The sequence below is a fragment of the Candidozyma duobushaemuli genome (genome assembly GCF_002926085.2).
Source record: "Candidozyma duobushaemuli strain B09383 chromosome Unknown F_B09383, whole genome shotgun sequence".
In the NCBI taxonomy this organism is placed as follows: Eukaryota; Fungi; Ascomycota; class Pichiomycetes; order Serinales; family Metschnikowiaceae; genus Candidozyma; species Candidozyma duobushaemuli.
Window position 1 is genome coordinate 400,237 of NW_020289899.1, and position 11,479 is coordinate 411,715.

General features: G+C 48.1%; 2 protein-coding genes and 1 non-coding gene across 3 annotated transcripts; 1 reads left to right on the plus strand and 2 right to left on the minus strand. All coding sequences in view use genetic code 12, as the record gives it.

The window, feature by feature from the left end:
- Positions 1–919: 919 nt before the first annotated feature.
- On the minus strand, positions 920–6,544 carry FAS2 (trifunctional fatty acid synthase subunit; the record flags this gene model as incomplete). Its single annotated transcript, XM_025483280.1, has 1 exon — positions 920–6,544. One exon carries the CDS (start codon positions 6,542–6,544, stop codon positions 920–922), a length of 5,625 nt encoding a protein of 1,874 aa, XP_025337493.1.
- A 1,452-nt stretch (positions 6,545–7,996) lies between these two features.
- CXQ87_004848 (uncharacterized protein) lies at positions 7,997–10,099 on the minus strand (the record flags this gene model as incomplete). Its single annotated transcript, XM_025483281.1, has 1 exon — positions 7,997–10,099. One exon carries the CDS (start codon positions 10,097–10,099, stop codon positions 7,997–7,999), a length of 2,103 nt encoding a protein of 700 aa, XP_025337494.1.
- Positions 10,100–11,027: 928 nt separating this feature from the next.
- CXQ87_004849 lies at positions 11,028–11,099 on the plus strand. Its single transcript has one exon. It is a non-coding gene; the product is annotated as a tRNA-Met (tRNA).
- The last annotated feature ends 380 nt before the right edge of the window (positions 11,100–11,479 follow it).

The window sequence follows — 11,479 nt, forward strand, 5'->3', positions numbered from 1 at the left end:
GTTCTAAGTTAGTCAACGCCTATTCAATGTGTAATCTGAAAACCACAGATCGTTCAATGGGGTAAATTCTGTTGAGTGGCAAAGTTTAGTCGCGTGGGAAGCCTTGGGCAATATGGCCGCTGTGTTGGAATAAGGCCGATCTGTCCTTTTAGATACCGCTTTTTTTCTGTATTTTGTCCCGCACTCTGGGGTTTTTCTTGTGTATGTGGGCCGGCCCTGCAGACAACACGGCTCCCAAGAACCAACCACCCTGAACCACCACGGGTCAGAGACATTTTTGCTGTTTTTTGTTTATTTTCTTCAAATTAAAGTATCGGGTGCTAAGTAAAATTCGATGTCAATGAAGGGGTTCGTTCACAAAAACCGTTTGGGCGCTCCGGGCATCCCGTTATTATCCGAATATCACAGCCCTATACTCCGAAATCCGAAGCACGGAAAGACTTTCAGGGTGATTGTGGATTTACGAGTTGACGTGAAATGTGATTAACATCGTGAAGTAAGCGAGACGAATAGTGTGTTAAAATCGAATTTGGTTAGCTTTTCGCAGCCATTCCTGGGCACAGTATACTACAATGGAGAAAGAGTAGCCGTTCCGGTCTTACAATTGACACGTAATTGGGAAGGTCTATTGGTTCGGTAAAAATTTCTTTCTTGAAGAAAATGTCAATTGAGTTGTCAAGAAGAGTCCTTGAGTTCGTATTACCTGGCCGACGTTGATTACCCTAGATCTCACCAGCTTCATGCTTATTAACAAATCTTCATCGATTTACTTAATCTTATGTTCATATTATTCATACATCTACAACTCACGAATCTAGCATCAGAACTTCATCGATCCCAAATTTCAAGTCCCAAATCCATATTGCAACAACTTACTACTACAACTGCCTATCACATACTCTCAATTAACATACATAACCTAAAACTCGCTGAGGGCAACGGCGGTGGCCTGGAAGTCATCGTGAGAAATAGAAACATTCACATTTTTCACGCCAGCAGCAGCAGCCGCCTTCTTGGCCTCGCCAGACAAAACAACCTGAGGTGCACCGTTGGAGCCTCTCACAATTTCAATATCCTTCAAAGCTGCACCAGCACCCTGGGACTTGACGCCCAAAGCCTTGAAAACAGCCTCCTTGGCAGACCAGGTTCCAGTAAAGCTGGCCTTAGGATGAGCGGCCTTGTTGGCGTAGGCAATCTCTGCTTCAGTGAAGTTTCTCTCAATGAAAGTCTCATTCTCAAGGTTCAACTCGGAAAGCAACTCAACATCAACACCAACACCCTTGGAACCGTTGTTCAAAGTAGCTAATGCCTTGGCGGTGGCCTCGGAGTTGGCAGAAACATAGGCCTTTTCAGCTTGCACTCCCTTCTTGGAAAAAACAAGTCCGGTCTTGCTCTCCTCAACTCTAGCCAATGGGTCCAAGTACACAGGCTGCTCCAAGTCGTCACCATATGGTGCCTTGTCCTTGGCCTTGAACATGGAGTTTCTGGTGATGGCATTGTGCATGTATCTGTAGGCTCTCTTGTTTCTGGCAGTGACTCTGGAGGCATAGTCGTTGTAGGTGTTCTTGTCCAAGACAGCGTAGAGGTAGTCTGGGTGGACGACAATGGCCTGGGCACCCTTCTGACCGAAACCGAACGAAGTGACGGAAACAGCCTTGATACCGTCGGTCTGGATGGATCTCAGTGGGTACAAGACGTACTCAAAGTCCTGCAACAACTTGTCGACATTGTCGGCGTTTCTGTTACCAGGCACAATACCCGAGTTCAAGATCTGGATGGCTCCGTTCAACATCCAGGCTCCAGCAGCACCCTTGGGGTGACCAGTCAAGTACTTCTGGAAAACACCAAACACTGGGTTACCTTCGGCTCTGCCCAAGTGCTTCATCATTTCGTTGATGGTGGCACTCTCGTTCTTATCGTTGGCCTTGGTGGAGGTACCGTGGAAGGAAGCCACACCCAAATCGTCAATGGTCAAACCAAAAGTAGCCAAGGCTCCTCTCAATGGAGCAATACGAGGGTCGGCCTTGTAGAAGTTGTTACCCCACTGCTTCTTAGCGTCAGCAACCTGTCTGGCAGCTTCACGGCGGATCTCCTCGGCTCTCTCTCTGCTGAACTCGTCGATGGAAAATTCAGCACCAAAGTCCTCTCTAGCCAACTCGGCCTCGTCACCCAAAAAGTCAATTTCAGACTCTTCCCAGGCGGCAATCTGAGCCAATCTCTGCTTCAACTGGCGGTTTCTGTACTTGATGTTCATCATAGCAGATGGGTACTTCAACGATCCGTGGTGCTCTCTGGCAGTGGTCAAGATACCCTTACCTGGAGCAGGAACAGAACGGCCAATCTTGTCGGTAGCAGTGGCGGTCATGGCCAAAACAGCGTAAATAGGAACACCCATTTTGATGGCCAAGTCGGCGGTCATGATCACCTGGATACCCGAACCCTGGGCCTCCATGAAACCGTTTCTGGTGGTGGTGGCTGGTCTGGACATTTCAGATGGGGTTCTGCCGTGGGCAAATTCGTCCACAGCGTTGGAAGTAGCGTTCATGTTGGCAAACTCGTAGGAGCCCTCCTCCTGGAAATCATCGTATCCTCCAACAATACACACCTTGGCTTTACCAGACTGGATGGTCTCGATACCGGTATCCACAGACTCCACAGCGGTAGCACAGGCACCGACTGGCGTCTTGATAGGACCGGAAGAAGAAAGCAACAACATGTTCACCCACGCAGACATGGTGTTGATGAAAGACTCCTGGAGAATGTCGTTCTGCACTGGTGCATCCTTGTAGCGGTCCTTGAACATGCCTCTAAGAGCAGAAACACCACCCATACCGGAACCAGAACAGTTACCAACCTCGGAAACGTGGACGTACTTGTAGAACTCGTAAGGGTCGGTGATACCAGCAGACAAGAGGGCCTCCACCGTCGAAACAAGCACATACAAGGTGATAGGGTCCACCTGGGAAATGGTGTCTTCAGGAATACCGTAGTTTCTGGCATCCCAACCGGTTGGAATCTGACCAGCAACCAAACGGTCAAATCTAAGAGCCTTTGGAACGTACAAAGTAGCACCGCTCAAGATTCTCACAGTGTACTCGCCAGACTCTGCAATCTCAAAGATCTCACACTTGTCGCCGTGCTGGTGCTTGTACTGCTCAGCAGTCTCCTTAGAAGCCTCGAATGGGTCCATGTCGTGCTGAACGACAACCTCCTGGATCATCTGCTTCTTCTCTGGGTCGTAGCCAGCAAACAACTCAGGCTCAATAAGACGGATACCAGAGTGCTCCAAGATCTGCTCCTCGTACTTGGCCTTGACGTCCTTGTCGTCAACAGGCTGCTGGGTCTTAGCATCAACCCATCCAGCATAAGGCTTGCCCTTGAGTGGACCGTTGTGGTACTTGATCAAGCCCATAATCCAGGCCATCTCAATACAACCCTCCAAAGAGAACTCACCCTTGGCCTCCATCTCCCAACGGGTTCTGGAGTTACCCCATGGACCGACTTCAGCAAAACCAGTCACCACAATCAACAGCTCGAGATCCAACATGCCCTCCAACTCAGGAGCGGCTTTCTTGATTTCCTCGTGGCTCTTCATGTCAGGGAAGCTGAAGGTCATGTTAGCACGAGGCTGGACGGTGACCTTGGAGTTAAGGGCATCCACAGCATCACCTTGAACAACCTTTTGCTCAATGGCCTGCTCAATGGAAACAGCTCTACGCACATCGGCATCTTCCACCAAGTCGGTTCTCAACTTGGAGGTGAACTCCTTGAGGTTTTCGATAAACTGGAGTCCACCGTTCAAGTCGGCCATCACAGGCTGCTCCTGGCACAAGTTGACAACCTGTGGGGTCAACAAACCCAAAATGTTGAAGGCCATCTCCTTCTGGGAGAAGGTTCTCACACCCATCTTCTCAATACCTTCGGCAATGATGTTGTTGGCACTCATAAGGCCAGTTCCTCTGGTCCAGCCGATAATGGCACCGCAAATGGTGAGCTTGGTGGACCAGTCCTCAGAGTACCATCTGTTGAACAATGTCTCCAAAGAGATCTTGGACTCGGAGTAGAGACCGTCGAAACCGAAGGTACCGTGGTTAGGCGACAAGGGCAAGACAACCTGGGCTGGACGGGTGTCGGTGGTCTTCTTTGCCTTGACAGCACCCAAAAGACGCAACAAGTTGGTCAACATGATTCTGTGGGCCAACTCGCTCTTGGAGTCGATGTTGTCCAAACCATTGCCGTTTTCTGGAATGGCTGCAAATGGAATAATGGCGTCCAAGTCCCAGCCCAAACCGTTCTTGGCGTCGTAAATGTAGTCCACAAGAGCATCCACATCCTGCTTGGAGCCCTGGTTGAAAGGAACCACAATCAAGGTGGATCCAGAGGCACCGTAACGGGAGTACATTGCCTGGTAGTACTCGGTGACCTTCTTGGAGAATCTGGAGGTGGTCACAATCACCTTGGCACCACCAGAAATCAAGCCTTGCAAGATCTCAGCACCAATAGAACCGGCACCAGCACCGGTCACCAAAACGTATCTGTCCTTGAAAGTCAAACCGTTGACGGCACCGCTCTCCAAACCGTCCAAGTACATCGAGGACAACTTGGGGTCGTATTCCCAGCCCTGCTTGGTCTTTCTCTGCAAGTGCAAGAATGGAACGGTCTGGGAAGGAATGGTGGAGGAGACTGGCTGCAAAATCGAGGTCTTGTCGGGTAAAGAGGCAATTTCGTCATCGCTGGAAGCCGTTTCGTCCTCGTCAGTAGGAGTCTCGGTTCCAGAGCGGCGGCTCAAAGCGTCCTTTGTCACCTGAGCAGTTTCGATCTCCTTGGACTGGTCCATAAAGTCGGTCAACTGCTTGTACAACTTCTCAAGCTCGAGCTTGGTGGACTTGGAAACGGAAGCCTGCTTGGTCATGGCCTTGTAAACTCTGGCCAAATCCTCCTGGATTGTAGGCTGGGCGTCTCTCTTGGTCAATTTACCACCTTGAGCCATCTCATAGACGTACTGCTCAAACTTACGAACAGACTCCTTGTTGACCTCGTTGTAGACGATCTTACCCTTGGCATCGACGGTAGTCTTAGGTCCGGTGATTCTGGAGACATCCTTGTAGACTGGATCCACATCCAAAACCTGCTTACAGTTGTCCACCAACTGCTGACCGAGTCTCTTGGCCAATTGGTACGTTTCACCCTTGTACTCTGGCGTGTGGTCGATGTGGTATTGCATGAACTTGATCAAGGTTGGGGAAGCTCTGTTCATGATCTGGATACACTGGCTGATGGTCTCTCTGTCCACAGAGGTCAACTTACCGAAAATGATGTCAAACCACATCAGCAACACATCCTGACGGGCCCAGTTCCAGTACGAGTCGTAAGTTCTGGCTTTGAGATTGGAGAAAATCGGCTGGATACCTTTAGCGTAGTATTCACCGTGTTCGGCTTCCCACAAGTCAAGCTCTTTCTGTAGGATAATACCGGCTTCCTTCTCCTTGATAAACGATTTGGCACCCTTGTTGAGGTCAACCTGAAGGTAGCGGGCCAAAACTTCAAGCTGTTGTTTAGCAAGAGCCTTGTTCTCAGCAGACATGGCGTCCAAAGCAGCAGAATCGATAACTGCACCGCCAGAAGCAGCGGCACCGCCAGAAGAGGCAGATGTAAGGGAAATTCCAGCACGGGAAGCGTATTTCTGAGCAACCAGGTCCAAAAACTCCTTGGCCTCGGCATCACTGCCCAAACGAGCAGCCGGTTCGTTAGTCAAACACATCAAAAGCACAGAATCCTGTCTTCCAGAACCAAGGCCGTAGCGGGACTCCAAGTACTTTCTGGCGTTGGTGATGGAAAATCCACCGGGCATTTTTGACGACATCAAACGGCCAATAAGGGAAGTAGAGGTTTTGCCCAAGGAGCCAGAAAACGTATCCTGGAACTGTTCAGCCAACTCCTCCAAGGGAGTGTCCTCGGGCTTGTCTGGGGTGGAGCCGAACTCCTTGCCCAAATCACCCAAAATCTCATTTTGCACTGTCGATTTACCGTTCACGAGATCTTTAATTGGTTTGGCCATTGGCACAGCGTCCAATGGTTTCTTGAGCTTCTGAGCCACCAACACATGGAGAAGAAGCGAGGCCTTGACGGGCTCATCTGGGATGGATTCCACTGGTCCGGCGGCTGGAGCTGGAGCTGGAGCAGCGGCGGCGGCTGGAGCAGCTGGGGTGGCAGCTGGAGCAGAAACTGGTTCTTCTTTGGTCTCCGTTGGCTCCTCCGCTGGTGGGTCTGGGGTATAGTAGATCTCCTTGGGGTCCTTGGCGTAACACAAAACCTGACGCTGCAAAGAAAGAGCGGCATCGTAGGACTCGTATTTGGCTTTAATTGTTCTCGAGGCCATACCAGCCAAGGTTGGAGAAGGTCCGATCTCCACGACTCTTTCAGTATTGTGGTCTTTCAAAAACACATCCTGGGTCTCGATCCAGCGCACGGGCGAGGCGAACTGATATGCGAGAAGTTCGGTTAAAAGGACGTGTGAAAGCTCCTGTTCGATTTCGGCCTTCATTGTGGAGGTAATAACGGTTGCAAAAATGGATGCAAAAAGGCTCGGTCCCGGAGTATATATGTGTAGCGCATGGTGCCTGCAGGACGGGCAGTGTTGGCTTTGGGTCTGGCGGAAAAACTGGGTCGTGTTTGTTGGGGGTGCAGTGTGCAGGGACTACAGCCTTCTTACCCTGGCCAGCTTCGAAAGAAAGCTTTTCAGGAGATGCATTTTTGATATTTTGTGACTTGAGATTTCTATTCAGAGCGCTTTACCAAATTCTGCTGAAGAGGCCCTTGGTTTGTAGAACATCGTTGGGTATAATTCCTTCCTCATTGAATGGAGGAATAGTCTCAACGGTTTTGGCCAAGACCCTCGGTCTTAATTCGATCTGACCAGATGGAGTCAAGTTTTAGGAATCGGAGATTTGGTTCTTTTTCTGTGGCTTCTACCTTTATTAAGGGGTTTTTTGGTTCTGATGTTTCTCATGCGTCTGTCTAAGCCTAGGCCTGTCTGATGCCAACAATAGGCCCAACTAAGCTTCTGCTGCGGTTGTAGTCAAATTACTCGCATAAGCTGCTAATGAATTGTTAATATGGCAAGAGCTCTATTGGAAAGTTTGATTGAACTTCTGATTTAGCGTACTCTTCGTATTGCTGGCCATACTACTATTGGTAAGGCTTTTGTTGGTAACACCTAATACTTCAGACTGTTTCGAGAAGCATTTCCTGTTGAAAAGATAGTCTTCTTCCTAGCTTTCTACTTCTTTTGACTTACTTTTACTCTCTTGTTTTGATCTTATTAACCTCCATTTTAGATAGCATAATATGCGCTAATCTTGAAACGGCTGCGAAAAAGTGAAAACGAGGTGGTATACCTGTTGATTCATGCAAAATGATACACCCAAACATATCACAATGAAATTGCCAAAACTTCATTCTGAAACAAACAAACGTTGAACATGAAAGAAATAATTAGAAACTCGAGGACCTCAGGTACATAGAGTTTAAAGATTTCAAACCATAGTGCTAGATCTAATTGAATCTATGTTATGTTGTAAGACAAATTTGAGAGAAAGCTCGACAGAAATTCATTATCTTTATACTTCCTTTCATACAATCTTTCAATCGCCTTTCATGATAGACTGATCCTTTCATATTCTGTGGAGGACCCAGGGTTAATGCCATCAACACGAAAGCACCAGCCTGCATACAACATGAGTTACCCGCCGCTACCTATACTAGATGAGATTTTCACTCTTGATTTCAATCCACACCAATACACGTCTTTTTTGAAGCACACTGTAGGCCCAACGCGTATGCCTTCTCGTGCGCCCTGGAGGTATTCGTTTACCACCAGTTTAAACTGGCACAGGAGAACACTTTCGCTGTTGGAATATCAACCAGGTCATCTCCACCCTGAAAGGCCTTCTTCGGAAGTCATGCCACTTCGGGACTATTTACATGATCAACATCTTCACGTCTCGATTCTTTTGCCCATGCAGTAGCCATGGCCCAAAATGTTGGCGCCAATGTCGTAGCCGTACTGGTCAGTGACACCCAGACCGTTTAAAAAGACGCATGAAAGCAGGCTTGGGAAGCCTTTGAGGAATCCAGCATTGAGCTTGTTGCCGGAAAGATCGAGCTCAATTAGATTGGAATGTAGGGTTCCATTCACGCCGTGGCCGAGCATCGAGGGGTCCATGCTGCTGAGCATGTTTCGCAGAAGGTTGACTGCTCCGAGTCGAGTGTTGATATTTTGAGGAAACCGAAGCTCGACGTCTTTGATTTTGTTTCTGGCGAAATCAAGTATTCTGATGTTTTCTGGTACCTGAAGGGAGACCTGGCGAAGTCGGTTGGAGGGAATACTGAAGCAGCGAAGGTCAGTGAACTGTGTGAGGTAGGCGACATCCAAGGCTTCTATGCGGTTTGCGCCGAGAAGTATCAGCTTAATACCGGATGGGAGCTTTAATCGGCCTAGACTCTCAGCGTCAATACGGTTGTGAGTCAAGTCGATACGAACAAGACGAGAATCTTCTTCAAAGGCGACATTCTTGATACTGGAGATATCACAGCCAACGAGAATGAGCTCTTCCAACGACGATGGGAAAAGCACGTTTTCGAGGCTATTGAGGGGACAGCGGTCCATTTCAAAGATTCGAAGCGTATGTGGAAGCCTCACGTCTGCGAGAGACTCAATGCAGTTGTTGCTAAGCAGGAGCCATTCAATCTGGGTTGGTTCACCGAATATATCTTGAGAAACATCCAACAGGCCACGTAGCTTGTTTTCACAGAACATGAGCTTTTTGGTAGTTTTTGGGAAGCGAATGTTGTGGACATCAGTGAGTAAGTTGCATGCTAGTTCCAAGGTGAAAGGCTTGGAAGGATTAGGGAGCTTGATACCGTCTATCAGAACGATGCTGTTACGCTCGAGATTGAGCCTTTCGAGGTAGGTAGGGAATCTGAAAATGTCAATGCTTGTTCCGATGTTGCAGTTGGCCATGCTAAGATCGACTAGAGATTTGGGAAACTCGACATAGTCGTGGTGGCTCCACTCAGCAGGATTACCTGAAACGTTGAGGGACAATAGTTTCCGAGAAAGCTTGCAAAAGACCGTTTCCACAAGGTCGGTGATGTTGTTGTCTGACAAGTCCAAGTTCACCACCTGGGGCGGTAGATCGATCAGATGGATATTGCTTTTTGAGATCTGGATGCTGCGCAACAGCTCGTATTTGCGTAAGTCCCAAACTCCGCTTTCATTCTTGATACTGGTAAGCGCTACCTTCGTGAGCTGTGTTTCTTTCTGAAGAAGCCACAGAATATGATTGTAGTTTGCATGAACAGAGCATTCAGCCAAACCCGATTGATAAACGAAGGACTCACGTAGACATTGGCTGCTTTCGACAATTGTCGGTAGAAATTTTAGGGTGGCATCCCTGACGATAATAAAGGACAAGTCGGTGATGTTCATAGGTATGTCGAACTCGAGAGAAGGGTGCACCACAACCGCCTGACCCAAGCGGAGTTTCTTAAGGTTTCTCGGAAGCAGCTGGCCTAATTCTGCGGGGTTGTTTCTTGTAAAGCCGTCGCAGTTCGGATGCAAGGTCAATTCTTGAAGATTGTCGTTTTTGTCGAATAACGTAGTAAATGTAACGTTGGTGTTGATGAGCAGAAGCGCCTCTAGCGACGAAAGCTTATGCATATCAAGCTCAAGATCTCCGGCAAAGTTCCTGATGGCCAATCCCACGAGACTTTCACCCAAACATAAGTGTAGCTGATCTACCACCATTGATAAGTCGTAGACATGAGGCACACTGGGATCGAACTCAATTTCCACAACAAAACGACCGTTTCTCGGGAGTCTTTCCACAAGCTCGAGAATGTCAGTCACGTCGTACAGATGCCACACCACATACAGCAAAGTGATGCATTTGTCTGTCGGTATGATGCTCAATAGATCTACGGCCTCTTTGGGCCCCACATACTCCAAATCGGAATCCGAAAAAAACGCAGGGCTATACTGCTCAAGTAGAAGCGGCTGCCGTTGTCGATTTGTCACCACAATGTGACGCCGACCCATTCTTGCTTGCAATGCGTTTAAGTTAGGCTCTATGTTAGGGCACAGCGGAACCGCAGCAGCAACTTCATTCAACGAAAGGTACTCCAACACCCTACATTGTATGTCTAGGGAAGGTTGTACCAAGGATGGGTCATTTCAACACTTCAATGTAAAGAATTGAGGTGGATTGGGAAATCAGACTGATAGGAACTGCAGGGCTGTAAGCGGTAACAGGGTATGCAGGACGGCCGTTAAGGGCGATGTCGATTAAAGTGACAATGTTGCGACAATAGGTGTGGGGAATTTAAAAAACGATTGTTTTCGTAAAGTAGGTGGTAGAAGCAAACTGGCTACAATGAAGAAATCTAGTTTTGTATATGGCGGGGCTTCGCCGATTCACGAGCATGGCAGAATCGGTGCAGTCAATGAACGGGCAGAATGCGGGAAGAACAGTCGGGTGATTTTACGAGGACAATTTGTGAGTGGCTACTGAGAATGGGGTGTTTCTTTGACTTCTTTGTTATTGGCCCGTGGGCCCGTAAAACCTGGTCTGACTCTGATGGGGATCGATCCTGAAGGTCTCTTCCACGAGAGGTATATGCTAGTGGAGTTGATTTGTAACAGGAGAAGTCAGATAAGAGATACGCGCAGTGTCGATTCTGGAGGTTAATGAAAGTACGGAGTCGCTGGCGGCTAATAAGGGAAGTACTTTGACTGAAAGAAACGTGTTTTATTACCTGGAATTGGAACTTCCCCGAGCCTCGGGAAATCATTTTTCACGACTATGAGAAGAAACCCTCAAGACTTGACATAAGTGAGCTTTGAGTTTGATGGCGGGGGACTGGTTGCAAAATCACAGCCACCTGCATATAACTTAGCAAAAGGCTCTGCATATAAGATAAAACTAAAGATGCATATTGCACTCTGCGATACTTTTCCCTGCTCGAAGAGCGCAGTGGCGCAGTGGAAGCGCGCAGGGCTCATAACCCTGATGTCCCAGGATCGAAACCTGGCTGCGCTAGTTTTTTTTCTACACGTCTGGAGGTGGAACACCACACCTCGAGCGCATTCTATAAGTATTTTTTTTTTTGATAAATATGTACACGCTCCTCAACGAGACCAGCTCCGTCGAGCGTGTTCTTAGTATAAACGCGATGATTTCTCTTTCACCAATTTGCAAAATGATATTGTAGGACGACTTTCGGTATCAACAGCCGAGTCAAATCACAAAAAACGATCTAGCGAGCCAAAATAAGCAATTCCTGCACAGATCACCCACCTCCATGATACTCCATTGAACCCGCATATTAACGTGTCCAGTTGATCAACAAACGCCAACTTCGTCATGGTATGTTCAAAATAGCAACGAATTCTTGAATGCACTAACATATAGCCGCAACA